At 45.4% G+C, this 18,350-nt stretch overlaps 2 protein-coding genes across 6 annotated transcripts in view; one reads left to right on the forward strand and one right to left on the reverse strand.

The window, feature by feature from the left end:
- TMEM255A (transmembrane protein 255A) overlaps positions 1 to 11,405 on the reverse strand; it is a 33,296-nt gene extending 21,891 nt beyond the window's left edge. Inside the window, exons 1-2 of the mRNA XM_082207306.1 lie at positions 11,237 to 11,405; positions 481 to 623 (exon numbers count right to left, since the gene is read on the reverse strand). Coding sequence (XP_082063432.1) covers positions 481 to 623; positions 11,237 to 11,294 — 201 coding nt within the window. The 5' untranslated portion in view covers positions 11,295 to 11,405. The remainder of the gene's footprint in view (positions 1 to 480; positions 624 to 11,236) is intronic.
- Positions 1 to 18,350, forward strand: part of ATP1B4 (ATPase Na+/K+ transporting family member beta 4) — a 41,131-nt gene that overhangs the window by 6,884 nt on the left and 15,897 nt on the right. The window contains exons 1-2 of one of the 5 annotated variants that reach the window (XM_082207300.1): positions 11,612 to 11,672; positions 17,130 to 17,185. In XM_082207300.1, the coding sequence (XP_082063426.1) occupies positions 17,180 to 17,185 (6 nt within the window). In that variant the 5' untranslated portion in view covers positions 11,612 to 11,672; positions 17,130 to 17,179. Of the gene's footprint in view, positions 1 to 11,611; positions 11,673 to 15,087; positions 15,107 to 16,687; positions 17,186 to 18,350 lie in introns of those variants that run through there. The other 4 variants (XM_082207296.1, XM_082207299.1, XM_082207298.1 and 1 more) reach the window with 4 other exon arrangements.

Consider the following 18,350-nt stretch of genomic DNA (forward strand, 5'->3'; position numbering starts at 1 on the left):
CCCCACAACATCTGGAGGGCCACAGCTCCTTCACTCCTCCTATCAGGGGTAGATACTCATGTGTGTACCAGTCCCAAATGATTTGCCACTGAATGTGACTCCATATGGAAACCATTGGCTCAAGGGTGTTATGCCCACACATGCAAGTAATTGTGTTGCAGTCACCCAGTGATGAACATGTATGTGTGGACCAGGCCCCCACCCCCATATTTTAAGGCAGAAGTAAGGAACTTGTGACCCTCCATAGGATGTTGGACTTTGAGGCCACCAGCTCCATCCAGCATGGCCAATGGTGAGGAAGGATGGAAGCTGCATTCCAACAAAATCTGGAAAGTCTCAAGGAAACAAAACATTCAATGAAGGCAGAAAGCAAATGAGCAGAGGTTAACACTTAAGACATTCTAATCAATTTGGAAGGTTTGTGGGGACTTGGGCGGGAGCAACACAGCTTCTTGACCTACCTAGGAGCTCTATACTTACAATAACCCCTGGGTAATAACCTCCAACAGTCACATTTTGCGTTCTTGTCGTGGCAGCAAGACCAACCGTAAGAATTAACAGAGACACAATGAGAAGAGTCACCGTTACGTAGAGGGAATTTCTTTTTCTTCTATTGAAAGAGCCTAAAACACACACATATATACATATGCAAAAAATGTGCTAATTCCATCAGCGTTGAATAGCAAAGCATACCCTCTCCCCATAAGCATCATATTCAGTTTCAGTTCTCTTGGTGGTATCATGAGATACCATATCAAGAACATAGGAAGCTGCCTTAGACCAGGCCAGGCTATTGGTCCACCTGTCTAGCCCAGGGGTGGGGAAACGTTTTGGCCACCTGTCAATCACCTGACATCACAATGTTGTTGGGTGATTGGCAGGTGGGTAGTCCTGCCCACCTGTCAAATATAACCTGTGTGGGTGGGAGGAAATACTGTCCATGGAGGATTGAACTACATTCTAATGCAGCCTTCCAAGCTTCTCCATCTGGACCTCAAGACTCTTCCCAGCACATGCCTTCTCCCTGGGCCACATATCTCACTGGCTACACACCTGCTGGGAAGGTGTCCTTGAAGTGTTTGCCTGGATGGAGAATGGATAGATGAGTGGGTACAGAAACCACTGGCTTCTTTATGGCTTTACAAAGCTAAAAGCCACATCTGTTGCCCCCTCCCACCTTTTTGCCTCTGGCCCTGCCCAGCACTGGCATGTGGCCCCCGGAATGTTGTCCATGAGGGCAATATTTTTTTTTATTGGACATATTGTTCCCAGGATATTACAACAGGAGAAGCAGGAAGCTCTTAATTCCCACAAAAGAGAATCCCCCATTTGCACAATATGTTTAAAACACAATGATTCCACTTTAAACAGTCATGACTATCCCCCAAAGAATTTTGGGAGCTGTGGTTTGATAAGCGTGCTGAGAGTTATTCCTCGCAGTCCCAATTCCCAGAGTTCCTTGTGAAGAGGGATTGATTGTTAAAAGCACTCTGGGAATTATAGTGCCATGAGGGGAGCAGGGGTCTCCTAACAACTTCCAGCACCTTTAGCAAACTACAGTACCCAGGATTCTTTGTGGGAAGCTATTACTGGCTGAAAGTGGTACTACGGAGTTTTAAATTGAAATATACTCAGAGTCGAGTAGTAATTTCATGCTCTTTATTTCAGCTCATAGGAACAGTGATTGAATCCTGCCCCCCAACTCAGGCTTTATATACCTTATTTATACAATGAGTACCATCTGATTGGTTGATTATGTTTCCCTCCTGGAGCCTGATTGGGTGGCTGCTGCAGGCCAATCAGTGGTTGCATCCTAGTATCCTACCGGCCTAATAGGCTGATAAACTTCCTCCTGGGGTCTGATTGGGCTGCTCCTGCAAGCCAATCAGGTTGTTGCATTCTAGGATCCTACCTGCCTATTCTTCTAGGATCTAAGCTTAGTACATAACATAAATGTTATTGTGATTGCAGCCTAAGTCATTGCACAAACAGAATTACTTTTGCTCAGGGAACAGTGTGCTCCTTCCTCCTCTTCCACCCACATCACCCCATCCCCTGATCTGTCCTGGGTTCTCCCAACCCTCTAGAAAAGATCTGGGAACAGTGCAAAGTTGGTAAAGTTCTGTAGCGCGAGCAGAAGTTGTTCTGCTTGCACTGTGACTCAGATAAGATTCAACCCTATAGAAATATATAAAAGGCTGGCACACTTGCAAATCCCCACCAAGGCAGTTCCAAGAGTTGAACTAAGGACACAAGTTATGGCCCTAATCCGATTCCAGCATAAAAACAAACAAATCTCGAATCACCTTCCTGACATCAATAGCTTCTCAAGGACACTTTGCAAAATACCAGGAGCAATGGTACGTGCTCAGTTTTCAGCAAGCCAGCATAGTTTATAACCCACCGAACTAATTAATCCATCAGACAGGGCAGGTTAATCATTATTTTTAAATAAATAAATAAACCCAATTTCAAAAAAGAAAATTCTGTTAGGCATCTTTTTAAAATACCCTGGTTTAAATACAAAATCTGAATTTAACAACAACAAAAGTTAATGTCTGCGCTTAAGGTCTCTTAAAACTGAATCTGTGGCCCTCTGTGAAATAAACCAAGTTAAAAGTCTGTTGAATGAACTGGGCAAAAACTAGAATAAAAGCTGACTTTTGCAGTGGTGTGATTCATGCAGAACATTATGAATTGGAAGAATCCCACTGCCCTAAACTCAAGGCAATTTAGTTTAGCTTTTAGTAAACTGATTTTTTTTAAGGATGCCATGTTAATCTTACATGCTGTATACAATATATATATACATATTTCAAGTTACTGAAATAATCATAACTTAGCTGAACAAATATTTGATTAGGCAAAATAATTCAATAAAGCACCACTACAGCGTGGTTTAAATGTTATATTCAAACCAATCTGAGGCTTAACTTGGAAATTATTTTTTATTCTGATATTTATAATCATTTTAAGACAGGACAACCCAAAACCTTACACTTCCTGTTCATCTTGAGGTGCTGAGAAGTGGTATACTGATTTTTAGAATGCCTGAAGAGCTGTGTGCATGGATATTATTTATTTCATTCCACTCCATGTATTAATTGCTTCCTATAAAACACCTTGGGATGCGGGTGGAACTGTGGGTTAAACCACAGAGCCTAGGACTTGCCGATAAGAAGGTCGGCGGCTCGAATCCCCACGACGGGGTGAGTTCCCATTGCTTGGTCCCTGCTCCTGCCAACCTAGCAGTTCGAAAGCACGTCAAAGTGCAAATAGATAAATAGGTACCGCTCCGGCGGGAAGGTAAACGGCGTTTCCGTGCGCTGCTCTGGTTCGCCAGAAGCGGCTTAGTCCTGCTGGCCACATGACCCGGAAGCTGTATGCTGGCTCCCTTGGCCAATAAAGCGAGATGAGCGCCACAACCCCAGAGTCGGTCACGACTGGACCTAATGGTCAGGGGTCCCTTTACCTTTACCTTTATAAAACACCTCAAAGTGATCTAGCAATGAAAACACCAACTGGGGGGAGGAGGCAGACAATTACACATATAAAGACAAAATCAAAACCAACACAGAGCCAACTGGGATAAAAAGTGTTCAGTTAAAAGTCTTGTTGGAAAAGGAAGGTCTTTAAAAGCTGCCAAAAATACAATAGAGATGGCACCTGTCTGGCAAGCAACAGGATGGGGAATTCCAAAGGGTTTGTGTGCTTTCTAGAGAAAGTCACCTTAAAAAGTTAATAACCACTCTGATATTAGATCTGTCAAGAAGTAGTGTATCTACTCTAGTTGCCCAATTTGACCTGCACTGCATTTTTCACAGGCAGCATTCAGATGATCAAATCTCAGCCAGGATATGAACATGCTCCATGTGTCTCCACACAGATGTTCTGGTCTTCCCTTTGTGCAAGCAAGGAACCATTATGTCCATGGTCTTCCAAATGAGCAGAAATATGAAACCATGGTATAACGTCAGCACCCATCTCTTGGCTTGCTTGTTTTATTGTTATTTATTTTATGGAATTTGTAGGGTGCTTGGTTGTGAACAGAGCCTCTAAGCAGTTTACAAAAAAATAAAAATAAAACAAGCATTAAAATTATCAATAGAAGACAGTTAAAAAACAAAAACAGGAATTGAAAAATCCCAAATATAATTAAAACCAACAATAAGCTAAAAACAGGTTAAAGCACCTTTCCTTTTACGTGTCTGGACAGGCTTGACCACCCAAAAAATATGTTTTTAGCAGACACCAAGAAGAGTACAGCAAAGGTACTAGCCTAATGTCCTCAAGCAGGGAGTTTCAAAGTGTAGACACTGCTTCACTAAAGGACTGGGTTTTTTTTGTTTTTTACAAGGGTGGAATGAATATTATGTGGCACCTGTAAACAGAGCCAGTTCCACAGATTGATGCAATTGAGTAGGCACATACAAGGTTAGGTGATTTCTCCAGTAAACAGGCACCAAGCTGTTAAGGGCTTTATATAATAATATTAATACTTTGAACTTGGCCTGGTAACAAATGCGCAGCAACTAGCACAGGTCTTTAAGCGGAGGTGTTATGTGCTGACAAGGTCTCAGTAACCCAGCTGTTGCATTCTGCAGTAATGGCAGTTTCCAGATCAAACACCATTGTTTGCAAGCCATTAACTAAGAGGCTCATTCCTGTCTCGGCTTATTAAGCAGAGATCTGATTGTCTGCCCACAGCCATTATGTTACTTATTAATTTTATGAAGCACTTGATTCTGAGAACTCTCTTTGGAAAAATACAGCAGCAGAAAATGTTCCATCCCACATCGCTGGGCGTTTGAAGTCAAACAACTCTAAATATGACACAATTAGTCGTGTATATTGCATTGATTGTTTGCAGACTATGAATATTTAATCCATCAGCAAAAGAACGGGGCCATTTACATCCCATTCCCTGCAGAGAGTAGGTGTTGTCCAGTAATCACCAACTCTTGCCTCTAGAAAATTCTGGGCCCTTAAGAATTCTGTTCTGGGAGTGTTTGGTGTTTACAGGGGAACATCTAGGGAAGTCAAGTCAGGGCAGGTAAAGCCCAGTCCGGTTAAGCAGGTCAAATCACAACAGACAAGATCACACCAAGCAGCTAAAGTCTAGCCACAAGCAAGCACTCTTTGCATAGATAGCGAAGAAAAACAGGACCTTGGTTAGCTCCAAGTGTTAGGTAATGATTCCTTCAAAAGCAGCTTGAAGAGTCCTCCCGGCGGGAAGCTATTCTCAAAGGAAGGGTTATGCAGGTTGCTAATGTGGCTTACTCTGCCTCTCTGGAGCAGCTGCCTAGGTTCTTTAAATGTTATCATGCTATTTTCCTTTCTTTGACTTCTGCAAAGCTGGGGAAGTGGAGCAAGGGACTCATCCTGTGAGTCTGCAAATGGGCTGTATCCTCCAGCTGGGAGTGCCCCAAGTAGGGTGCTGATAATTTAACTCAAAAGAGACCTCCATTGAACACTGCAAAGTCCCAGGATTAGGGGTTACAGCATTAAATGCCGCAAATATAAATAAACGTGGGGCTTCCTTCAGAGAAAACATATTAGCTGTGAGTCCTGGAAGACCTGCTCCTTGCCTTACAGGCTTTTTCTACCTGACCTGGGAGCGCAGGGCCCTGACTGACTCCAGCTACAAAAGCCAAGGCTGCTGAACAGACTCTTGTGTTGGGGTGTAGTTTGCTGGAAAATTGTTGCTCATGGTTTTTATATCTTTATTTTAGATCTTGTTGCGATTTATGTGGAAATTGTTCTGTTTGTTTGCGTATCTTCATTTATTTATATTAACTTTGTATACTGCCCTTCATCTGTAAAACTCAAGACAACTCACAGCATAAAAACACAAGATAAAAACACATGATAAAAAACCGTAACAAGACACTGAAACCTCCCTCCCCCACCCTGTCCACAAACACCTTAAAAAGGGGGTATAAGATATTAATCAGCCCAAAGGCTTGTTTGAATAGGAACGTTTTTGCCTGGCACTTAAAGGTGTATAATGAAGGCGCCAGCCAAACATCCCTGGGAAGAGCAGTCCACAAACTGGGAGCTACTGCAGAAAAGTTCTTGTGTTGGCACACTCTGGACCTCTCATAGAGGAGACACACAAAGAAGGGCCTCAGGGAATGATTGCAGGAATCGAACTGGTTCATATGGGGAAAGGGCGTCCTTGAAGTACTGCGGTCCTGAGCCATTTAAGGCTTTGTAGTTAAAAAACAGTGCTGTGAATTGGACCCAGAAACAGTGCTGTTTGGCCAGAATTGGTATAATATGCTCAAACCGACCTGTGCCAGTGAGCAACCTGGCTGCAGAATTCTGCACCAGCTCAAGCTACCATACCCTTTTCAGAGGCACCCCTACGTATAAGGCACTGCAGTATTTTAAATGTTTTATTTATTGTTTATGACTGCTTTTATTACGTTGTAGTTATATATTGCTTTAATGTTGTAAGCCACCTTGAGCATGGTTTGAATTGTGGAAAGGTAGCATACAAATAACATTAAGTAGGACTTTGCCATTGGTTTTCCAGGAAACGATCTTTCTTAGTGTCCTTGCATATGTACAACGAACCAAAATAGAGCTCCTTAATTTTATTGTTGTTCCCCTGCCTAATTTTTTTCTTTTGAAGTGCAAAAGCCTTGCGGGCTCTATCACAAGAGCTGTGGGATTATGATCCTTGGCAAAAGAAAGGCTGTATTCAGTTGTAATCATCTTTAAATGATCAAATAACTTTGAAGTAGACATTCTGAAACTTCATTTAAACCTGCCTTTTCCCTTAGTGATTTAAATAATGGCCCAAATCAACCTATCCCCCCACCAAAGGCTTGAGAAACAAGCATGTCAGGAAAGGCAAAAATAAGGGGAATTGTCAAGAACTTAGCGGGTGACTATATTTGACCAGAGGGACGTGGGTGGCGCTGTGGGTTAAACCACAGAGCCTAGGACTTGCCAATCAGAAAGTTGGCGGTTCGAATCCCCACGACGGGGTGACCTCCTGTTGCTCGGTCCCTGCTCCTGCCAACCTAGCAGTTCGAAAGCATGTCAAAGTGCAAGTAGATAAATAGGTACCGCTCTGGCGGGAAGGTAAACGGCGTTTCCGTGTGCTGCTCTGGTTCGCCAGAAGCGGCTTAGTCATGCTGGCCACATGACCCGGAAGCTGTACACCGGCTGCCTCGGCCAATAAAGCGAGATGAGCGCCGCAACCCCAGAGTCGGTCACGACTGGACCTAATGGTCAGGGGTCCCTTTACCTTATATGTGACCAGAAGGCTGTATCCAGGTTGGTGAGTCACAAATTGTGCAGGTTTGCGTCACCTTCCTAAAATCCTGACTTCCCAACTCAGTGCAGGAAATCCAGAACAGACTCCCAATGGGTGGCCGTCCATTCTTGAAAAATCTCCTGTGAAGCACAGCCCACCCACCCTCTAGGTCAGAGGTGGGGAACCTTTCTCAGCCTGAGGGACATATTCCCTAACTGTGTGAGCCACAGTCCAGAGGAGGGCAGAGCCAGAGGCAAAACTGGACAGACGAAGTGCTCTAAATCTATACTCTAGCCTTCATCTGGGCAAACAAGAAACATGGTTCGAGTTCCAGGACACATTCTAGCCAGGCAAAGGTATTCCAGGAGGGTAAGCAACAGGGCTGGTAAGGGGCATGTGGCCTGGGAGCAACCAGGGGGCCAGTCATCGGTCTGATGTTCGCCATCCCTGCTCTAGATAGTTATTTTCGTAGTTGCTCTATCAAAAAGTTTCACCCAACACTCAACTAAAATGTACCCTAGCACAACATTAGATCTAGCACTACCCTCTACATAAGAGAATAGAAAGCTGCCTTATACCAAGGCAGATGACTTAGTCATCTAGCTCAACGCAGTCTGCACTGGCTGGCAGCAGCTCACCAGGATTTAGGCAGAGGATGTTCTCAGCCCTACTTGGAGGTGCTGAGGATTGAACCTGGGGTTCTTCTGTGTGTAAAACAAATGCTCTGCCACTGAGCTATAGCACTTTCCCTCCAAGGCAGCAGAGAGAAGCAATGCTTTGCCCATTGAGGGACTCAAACCAGTGACATCCTGAGTGTATTAGTGGCTGGCTGTCCAAATACACACCACAGAGGTCCCGTAGTTCATAAAGGCCCATCTCACTGGCATAATCCTCACAGAGGAGGATTAGAAAAATTCTTGGAGGCTAAGACCATCCATGGCTACTAGCCATGAGGGGCTATGCTCTGCCTTCATAGCCAAATGAGATAATGCTTCTTCAGCTCTGAAAACTGCAAGAGGGGAGAGTGCTCTTGTTCTCGGGTCCTGCAATTTGGCTCCTCTTAGACATCTGGTTGGCCACTGTGAGAACAGGATGTTGGAGTAGGTGGGCTATTGGTCTGATCCAGCTGTCTCTCCTTATGTTCTTATGCTCCCAGCTAAGAAACCTAAATCACATTGCAAAGCACCAAATAATGAGGCATACCCTCCCTCAGAGAATGCACTCAAAGTCCTAACCAGTTCTGCATCTTGAACCTGCTTCAAGGGGGGCTGCCCAGCATTCAGTTGAACATGCGCTTGCACAGGCTCCCAAGCTCATGTGAAAAGACTTTGCATTTCACGCCCCCTCTCCTGTGGCATTTCTAAGTCTGAAGATTTACTGCTTTCTGATGGGACCACACCAGTTGTGCTATCAAGGCTAAGTACGTTAAATGTGGGGAATGCTCTTGCTGATCTTTGAGAAAAGGGACATGAATTCACATTTGCAAGCAGCAAGTAGTGCCTCACATTCTCCAGTAGGTGAAGGGTAAAGGGACCCCTGACCATTAGGTCCAGTCGCGGACGACTCTGGGGTTGCGGCGCTCATCTCGCTTTATTGGCCAAGGGAGCCGGTGTACAGCTTCCGGGTCATGTGGCCAGCATGACTAAGCCGCTTCTGGTGAACCAGAGCAGCGCACGGAAATGTCATTTACCTTCCCGCCGGAGTGGGACCGATTTATCTACTTGCACTTTGACGTGCTTTCAAACTGCTAGGTTGGCAGGAGCAGGGACCAAGCAACGGGAGCTCACCCCGTCATGGGGATCCAAACCGCTGACCTTCTGATCGGTAAGCCCTGTGGTTTAGCCAATAGGGTGTGGCAAATAAGAAAACCCATGGCAAGGAAAAACCTCATTCAGTTAATTTGTTAAAAGAGGAGGAAGAACACAACCAGATTAGCAGCAAGTTAACTCTGAACTAACAGCTAATTAGATTTGTTAATATCCAATATGACTTCTTTCTTTCTTTTCCTTATTTTCTTTCTTTCTTTAAAAAAAACCCTTCTCTTCTGCAATATGTCTGTCCTGTTCCCACAACTGGCATCAGAAGTTGGCACGGTAGGGCATCTGCCTTAAGACCACACCACAACAGAGGGGCAGCTGATGACCCTTGAATCTTTTCCCCAACCCTGAGCCAACTCCTTGCTGTTGCTGCAGCTCCCTGTTCTTCTGCTGTTCTCTAAGTGCACAAGCATTTCCAAAAGCAAGGACAGGTCCATCGCTCAGCAGCAGAGTATCTGCTTTGCATACAGAATGTCCCATGTTCAAGCTCTGGCAACTGCAGATAGGGCTGGGAGAAGCCCTCTTTCGGTGGGGAGCTGCTGCCAGCGTAGACATACTGAGCTATGTGGACCCAATGGTCTGACTCAGTGTAAGACAACTCTCTATGTTTCTAACAGAAGGTTTTGCTTGGGGGGGAGGAGCAGGGTGCAGAGGCAGATTTAGGGGAGTGTGACTGGTTTGGTCACACTGGGTGCAGAGCCTTGGGGGTGGCACAGCTATGATTTAGAATACAGTTAAGAGTGCAGTAAGTTTGGCATGAATTTGGCGCTGAATTTTGGCATCACGCAGGGCACCACTAAAATCTGAGATCCCAAGGTCCATCACTGGCAGTTGGCCCACTCAATCTGTCCCCAGGAAATCTGCCTCCCTGATTTAAGGAATTGTCAAGTTCTGCCCAGCAACGAGGCTTCCATATTCAAAAGCTTGTGATATATTGTATTTCTGCATCTTATTACATCAGTGTTGCAGAAATTCTCTCTTAGCACAATCCTATGCAACCGGGATAGAGAAATGGTGGCCCTCAAGATGTTCCTGGGCTCCAACTCCTCTTAGCACCAGCCAGCAGGACCAACGGTCGGGGATGATGGGCGTTTGAAATAAATAACAAGGACACAGGAAGCTACCTATGAGAGATTCAGACCACTGCTCCATGTAGGTCATTACTGCCTTTCCCAACCTGCTCCCCTCTAGACTGCTGGACTACATCTCCCACCAGCCTCAACCAGAAAAGTAACTGCAGCAGTTATCTAGGCAGGAGTATTTCCCAGACCTACAAGGAAATGCCAGACTGAATTGAGGCTCTTTGGCATGGAAAGCACAAGTTCTACTGAGTTAAGGCTCTCCTCCACCTTGTTTTACATGAAGCCCACCCAACAGGGGCTGAGGAAGGCTGGTCTACACTGGCTGGCAGCAGCCCTCCAGGTAGGAGTGTTTTGCAGCACTGCCTTGGGGTTGACCATGGGACCTTCTGCATGCAGAGCAGATGCTCTCCCACTGAGTTGCAGGCCTTGCTCCAATAAATGAATGGAGGAGCAGCCTGGTGACCACATATTCAGCCTACTCACCAATAGGGCAAACTAAACCCTCTAATAACACAAGGCCACTCAATCAGTGGGGGGAAACAGCCCCGTGGCCTCCAGACCAAAGGAAACCAAGTGATACAAACCAAGGGTCTCCAAACAGCAATAACCTAAGCCTCCTCCCCACAACCCCCTCCCTTATTAAAAACAAACAAGCAGTGGCGATTTTAAATAGAAACGGTCCCAAGCTTCTCTGCTCAGGCATGTGGAAAACAGCAAGGCTCGCCTTTCACCCGGAGCCTCCTCCACTCCCGTTGCAAGCTTTAAAAAAAAAATTATTTCTGGCCTTGAGCTGCAATGCGAACGCCGGGGCTGCAGGTTGAGAGACAGGAGCGGGCCTGGGGCGCGTGCTGCATGTCCAGGCGATCAGGACTTCCCCAAACGACCCAATACCCACCCCCCGACTCTGGTTTTTGCAAATAAGGGGGGAAAAGGACCCAAAGAGTGTTGCGCAAAAGGCGACACCCAGTTACACCCCGTTCCCGCGCGCGCTCCTGCCCCACTTGCTATGGGCGCCCCTTCCCCAAATCCACACCCTCCTTTCCTTTCCCCTCGGCGAAGAGGCGCCTCACCCACAGAATCGGAGAGGGGGATCGCGCTGGGGCGCGGCTGAGTCAAGGCCTGGCGCATAGTGGCGGGCCCTCAATGCAAGGTGTCCGGCGGGAGCTACCGGCCGCGGCGCATCCTCCTGCGCTGCTCGAGGTTCATGCTCCGGGCAACAGCAGCGGCTCCCTCCAACCACCAGAGCCGGTCTGTGGCGCTTGCGCAAACTGGAGAGACAAACCAACCAGACCAGCTCGCTATAAAATGTGGGCAGGGGGAGAGGAGAACCTTCCTGTTTCGCCACGGTTGGGTTGCAGGCGGGTTTGCTACCTGTCGTCCCGTATATTTTCCATGCGTTATTCGATGCGCAAGATTCCAATCTGGGTGGCTCCTTTCCTTTTTTTAAAAAAAGAAAGAAAGGCGCAAACATACAGAAATCAATAGGAGAGCTCGAGAAATCATGTGGTATGTGTGTGTGTTTTTAACCGATTCAATAACTTTTGCCGCGCTTGGTAGCCTGATCCTATACAAATCGACTCGGATGTTTCTCCAGGTTCCATGCGACTTAAAAACCTTTGCCCGAGGCGCGTATGCGGTCTCTCCAGGTTCCAGGGCGAGTTGCCACAAACTAAAAATCAGTTATTAAAAACCATCAAAACAAATTGCAGCGTGGGTCCTGAATGGCCCTTGGACTGAAGGAAGTGAAAGAGAACTTACAATTTAATGCACAAAAATTACTAATCTTTGCAACAAGGAAATGCCACTTTTCATATTAGTAGTTTACTGTTACAGTAACGTGGTCAAAATAACCTTAGAAAAACACAAGTGTGTTCTCAGCTCTTGGTCCTAATGATTAAAAATTTCCTCCTTGATTAATTTACTAAATTGTTGGTTGATTTGTCGATCAGTTGAGCCAATTAAATATTGCTATCCTAGATATTATGAAACAACAACCACCCAAAACTCTTATTTTTCTTAGTGGTGATGATAATAATTGGCAGTACTAGTAGTAATAAATCATTATTAGGAATGCCTCAGTGGTATAAGATTTCCTGGTTGGTCTAGCCTAGATGACATATGAGATACTTTTCTATTACTTGATTTTACAGTAATTATTCTTTTGGAACTTTGTGGGCCAATGAAAAAAGAAGATCTGGATTTATGGGGGCATTTTGAGGAAAAACACAATTACTTTAAAAATATTGTGAATCTGCAAGTGCTTCTATATGGGGTAATTGGTTGCAGTACTTAGCTTTTTGCATTCATAAATTATTCTTTGGCATCTTTTAAATTAACGTACATTAACTTTTTTCTAAAAAAAGTTTAGCTTTGGATTTCAAACATGCAAGTGTAGTAAATGTGAATTAATTACCAAGGCATAGCCAATGTCCTTTTTTGTTCTTGGTGATTAATTTCTAAAAAGAGCAACATTTGCAAGCTCCAGCCCACCTAGGTATTCTACTTTCCAATTCCAGAAGTATGGAGGTTAGCTGCAGTTACTCTGTAATGGAGGAAAAATGCACTTGGCACATGATCAGAGGCATTCTGATAATTACGACTTTGCATTCTCAACCAGATCTACTGTTGATCCACAGCTCAAAAGAATTCAGCATGTAATACTGTGCCTCATTTAGTGATAGGCACATCTATTTTGATGCCAAAACGAAAACCAGCCCACGTATTTACTGAAATGTTATTCTTTTTGGAGTTCAGCCAGCAGCTTTAAAAATCCTTGGTTTTTGTGATCAAGGGACACTGAGTGGGGCAAGGTGGTGATATCATACAACCCTAACTATGTCTACTCAGAAGTAAGTTCTATTGAATTCATTGGGGTTTCATTCATTGCACCAAAATATGTGGGATTAGGATTGCAACCATAACTGGGTTAATTTGTGTATTAAGACTGAGATTGCAGGCCTACCCCGCTTAAAGTAAAATCTATTTCTTCCAAATTTAAGCAGTTTTCTCCTGTTAATTCTGTAGGAAGAGTGAAGGATTTCCTTAAGACTGAAAACCCATGCACACGTACCTGAGAACGTGAATATGTGGCTAAGGGGCAAAAAACCGCCAAGAATACTTATTTAATAATACAACAGAAGTCTAAATTAATAGTGGGGAAGGCAAATGTCAAACAAAACTGAAACAAAATTTGGAACCACCGAGTCAAACCATCACAATTTGTGGGACAAGCCTAGCTGCTCAGCCGTGTACGCATCTACTCAGAACTAAGCCCCATTAGAGTTGGGGGGGTTTACTCTCAGTTACCGTATTTTTCGCTCCATTGGACGCACCAGACCATAGGACGCACCGGACCATAGGAGGAGGAGAACAGGGGAAAATTTTTTTTCTTGTTCTCCCCCTCTAAAACAAGGTGCGTTCAAGGTACATTCACCAGAGCTTGTGGGGCTGGTGGTGGAGGGAAGCGCTGCTTTCCCCCACTGCCAGCCTCAAAGATCCCTGAAGCCTTTGGAGCGCAGCGCCCCGCTGCCCTGCAGAGGTTTGTGCGCAGCCATCCCCAAGCTAAAGCAGCGAGACGGAGCCCTCTGTCTCGCTGTTCTGGCTTGGGAACAGCCTTGCTAGCTTCTGCAGGACAGCGGGGTGAAGGCATCCCGCTGCCCTGCAGAGGTTTGCGCTCAGCAATCCCCAAGCTAGAGCAGCAAGACGGAGCCCTCCGTCTCGCTGTTCTGGCTTGGGAACAGCCTTGCTAGCTTCTGCAGGACAGCGGGGTGAAGGCACCCCGCTGCTCTGCAGAGGTTTGCGCGCAGCCGTCCCCAAGCTAGAGCAGCGAGAGGGAGCGCTCCGCAGTGCTCCGTCTTCTTGTTCTGGCTTTGGGCTTAGCGGCGCAGCCTGCATTCACTCTATAGGACGCACACACATTTCCCCTTAATTTTTGGAGGGGGAAATGTGCGTCCTATAGAACGAAAAATACGGTAAGTGTGTACAGTGGTGCCTCAGGTTAAGTACTTAATTCGTTCCGGAGGTCCATACTTAACCTGAAACTGTTCTTAACCTGAAGCACCACTTTAGTTAATGGGGCCTCCCGCTGCCGCCAGAGCACAATTTCTGTTCTCATCCTGAAGCAAAGTTCGTAACCTGAAGTAATATTTCTGGGTTAGTGGAGTCTGTAACCTGAAGCGTATGTAACCTGAAGCGTATGTAACCCGAGGTACTACTGTATATAGAACTGTAGCTTAAATCTATAGTCATTAATAATAATAATAATAATAATAATAATTGCAAAGAAGTAGGAAAGTACAAGATGAAAAAAGCAAGGCAAAGGAAAACAACAAAATATAAACCTCAAAAAGAAAAGTTAAAATAACAACAGTGCAAAAAAAAATAGTGGGGAAACTACATTAAGATTTAACCATGGGTAGACAATGTGGCCACCTCCAAATTCTCTTAAGTCACAAATCCCATATTTCCTGGCTACTGAACATGCTGACTAGGGTCGTTGGGTGCTGTGGTCCTGCAAATCGGAGGGGACAACAGGTGGCAAATCTGAGGGACTCCCAGAGTTGCAGTGGACTTGGGTTGATGTGATTTGGAGTCAAAGAACACCTGGAAGGCCACAGGTTCCCCATCATTTCAGAAGATTACCACATGTTGACAAAGTTTCTTTGCAACGAATGTCTCTTATTGAAAAGAGCTGCTGCCAGTTTATAACCTGCCTTTTTCGGGTTGTGCCCATGTTTGGATGTGGCTGTCACTGGAAGAGATAACAGTGGCACATTGCCGCAGAAGATCCAGTGCCTCAGGACAGAAGGGGGCAGAAGGGAGTCAAACAAGATATTGAAATGAAACCTGGGCCATCAACTACTGTAACACGACGCAGCTAATGCGGACAGCAGCCTCAAACCAAAATAGAAAACATTTTGGAAAGCATTGCAGAGGAGACAGTGTGTGTGTGCTGCTTCATGGAGCAATGCAGGAAAACATGCTTCATTGAGGCTGTAATTCATCTGAGCCTTTAATCGCGACAGGATATTGTGTGTCACAGAATGTCCCTATTCGAAAGGACTTTCTTGTTTTTACTACTCTTGGGAGGGGGGGCTCGGGGGCGGTGAGAAGTGTTTGACTTGGTGTTTTTAGGAAGAGAGTTAGTGTCATCATAATAATATAATAATAATAATTTATTATTTATACCCCGCCCATCTGGCTGGGCTTCCCCAGCCACTCTGGGCAGCTTCCAACAAAACACTAAAATACAATAACCTATTAAACATTAAGAGCTTCCCTAAACAGGGCTGCCTTCAGATGTCTTCTAAAAGTCTGGTAGTTGTTGTTCTCTTTGACATCTGGTGGGATAGCGTTCCACAGGGCGGGTTATTGGTAAGTTAGCAGAATAAGTCCATTTATTTTCCCACCTCTGTCCCTATTTTCCAGGGACAGGCTCAGAATTACGAAAGCTATCCCAGCTTCTGATTTGATCCTGGAATGTCCCTATTTTCCCCGGCTATGCATCTCAAAGCCAATGTGTCCCGTGGGGTTGGTCTCGGCGGCAGCATCCTCTTCTCTTCCTCACCTGCTTTCCAGCGGTTGCTATGAGCTGCCCAAGGGAGGAGGCCAGCAGCAGAGGACATGGAGAGGCAATGGGATGCTGCCTCACAGCTGCTGCAGCCGCTGACACCTGGGACAAGCGCCGGTTCATCCTTTCTCCCAAGCTTGGTGGCCGCAGCACTTGCGGAGAAATAGGAACATTCCAGGATCAAATCAGAAGCCAGGATGGCTTTCATAATTCCGGACTGTCTCTGGAAAATTGGTACAGTTGGAGGGTAAGTCATTAATATCACCAGACCGACCTTCTCAGTAGTGGCTCCCTGCCTGGGTAATTCTCTCCTTTGGGAGGCATGCCTGGCACCATCACTATCTGCTTTTACATGCCAGGCAAGAAACATGCTTATTCACTTATGATTTTGGACTCTAGATTTCTGGTTGTCTTTCAGTGGGGTAGGGTTGAATTGATCTCTCTCTCTCTCTGTATTATATATATGTATGTATATATATATATAGATAAGCATTTTAGGTTGTTTTCAAGCTTGCTTTTACACTTGTTTTCAGTGTTTTATTTTTGAAAGTCTCTTTGAACAGAGAGCTTTCTGCAAAAAGCGACAAACAAACAAGCACATATGATGGTGATGCCTTTGCTTGTTGTGGCAGGCATGTGGATAATGGGATATGTCCACTTCTCACCTGATAGTGCCCCTCCAAATTCCCTCTCCACACTGTCCTTCTTGGCTCTTCTCCAGGGATCTTCAGATGGTTCCTGGAATTATGGGTGGTTGGGAAACTGACACTGCACGAACCCACCTCTGGCCTGTCTGAAGGCAAAGTGATAAATATAGCAATGTCGGACCGTGAAAGCAATTTTGGAAGCATTCAGACAAGGGGCCTCCCCATGACTGACAGGGACATATTGGCACGTACATTTCTGTCTGTTAAGATCTGATTATTTTGTAACGCTCTATAAACAGGTGATCCTCAGCCTCCCAAGGCAGAAAGATTTCCTTCCGGGCAAGATTCTTGGTCTTTCCCCCTCTCTGGGATATTTCATGCGATAGGCTGCTTTTTACACGTGAATGACTTCTGGTGGACGAGGGCCTGAATTCTTGTATGGAATCCTGCTGCGTGATCTCAGTTGCCTGATGAGAGCAATCGGCTTGCTGGTCTCCTGCTTACATGCTCCGTCTTCGCTGCAGTGTTGAAAAGCAAAACTTGTCACCTGGTGATAGTCGCAAAGCCCCTGCTCCTGCTTGATTTTTCTTTTCTTTTTAAACCACGGAACCAGCTTGTGCAATGGGATTGCTGGATAATTCCAGGGAGAGGGTTCAGTGAAGAGAGGTGACCTGCATTATTAGACCAGGAGTTGACATCCTGACATACTAACCATCTCATATTTTTCCCCTTTTTTCACCATGGAAGTGAACGCCACCTCTGGAGGTGCCAAGGACCACCCGCTCAACTATCACCAAATGCCAGTAAGTAAACAACCCCTTAGAGTAATGAGGAATAGATTTCCAGAGGTTCCTGTTAGCAGAATCGTACTCATTGTTTCTGCTGTTGATGAGCAGAGCAGAAGGTTTGTCCACACTCTCCTCCTAAGTGTTGGAGGAAGAAAGGGGGAAAGTATGACCATGCATCAAACAAAGTTAGATTCCCGCCCCCCGCCCCAGATGTCAGGAGGAAAAGACTATCTAGATAATTGAGAATTAGTCAAATAATAATAATAAGAAGAAAGGTCTGCATGCATGAATTGGCTCATTGATGCAAATAATTAACTTGTCTGTCGAAGATGAAAAAGAACCAAGCTCATGGAAAAGTGCTCCATCTGAGTGCTTTTATTAGAACCAAAACATCAGCTCAGAATGGTACGTTCAGGACCAGCTCTGCAGTTAGGTAGAGTGAGGCGGTTGCCTCAGGTAGCACATACTGGAGGATAGGAAGTGGTGGTGAGGTGCTGGATAACAGAGCTGTGCTGCCCACAGAGGTGGTGAAGGACACTGTTCAGTTGCCAGTGTTGAAGTGAGATTATTTATTTATTTATAATAAATATTTCCCCAGCCACTCTGGGCGGCTTCCAACAAAATATTAAAATACAATAACCTATTAAACATTAAACACTTCCCTAAACAGGGCTGCCTTCAGATGTCTTCTAAAAGTCTGGTAGTTGTTTTTCTCTTTGACATCTGGTGGGAGGGTGTTCCACAGGGCGTGCGCCACTACCGAGAAGGCCCTCTGCCTGGTTCCCTGTAACCTCACTTCTTGCAGTGAAGGAACTGACAGAAGGCCCCCGGCGCAGGATCTCAGTGTCTGGGCAGAATGATGGAGGTGGAGACGCTCCTTCAGGTAGATTAAATGCTGGGCCAATTGACTTCTGTACATGGAATTAGGAGGGTGCACCATCTTGCCCATCATCTCAGGCATCACAATGCCTTGGGCTGGCCCTGGGTACATGGGGTTCCAGGGCACTTGACTGAGAGCAGCTTAGCAGTAACAGTACAACAGCATCTTGCCCCACTTGTGGTGGCACTCTTCCATCCAGGGTACATCAGCTCTGGTGTGTATCTGGTGTGATGGATACAGCACATTGGGTTAGGAACATTAAAATATGTTATCCATTCCACTTGGGATGCAACTAAAGGG

This window comes from Podarcis vaucheri (assembly GCF_965113315.1).
Source record: "Podarcis vaucheri genome assembly, chromosome: Z".
Lineage (NCBI taxonomy): Eukaryota > Metazoa > Chordata > Lepidosauria > Squamata > Lacertidae > Podarcis > Podarcis vaucheri.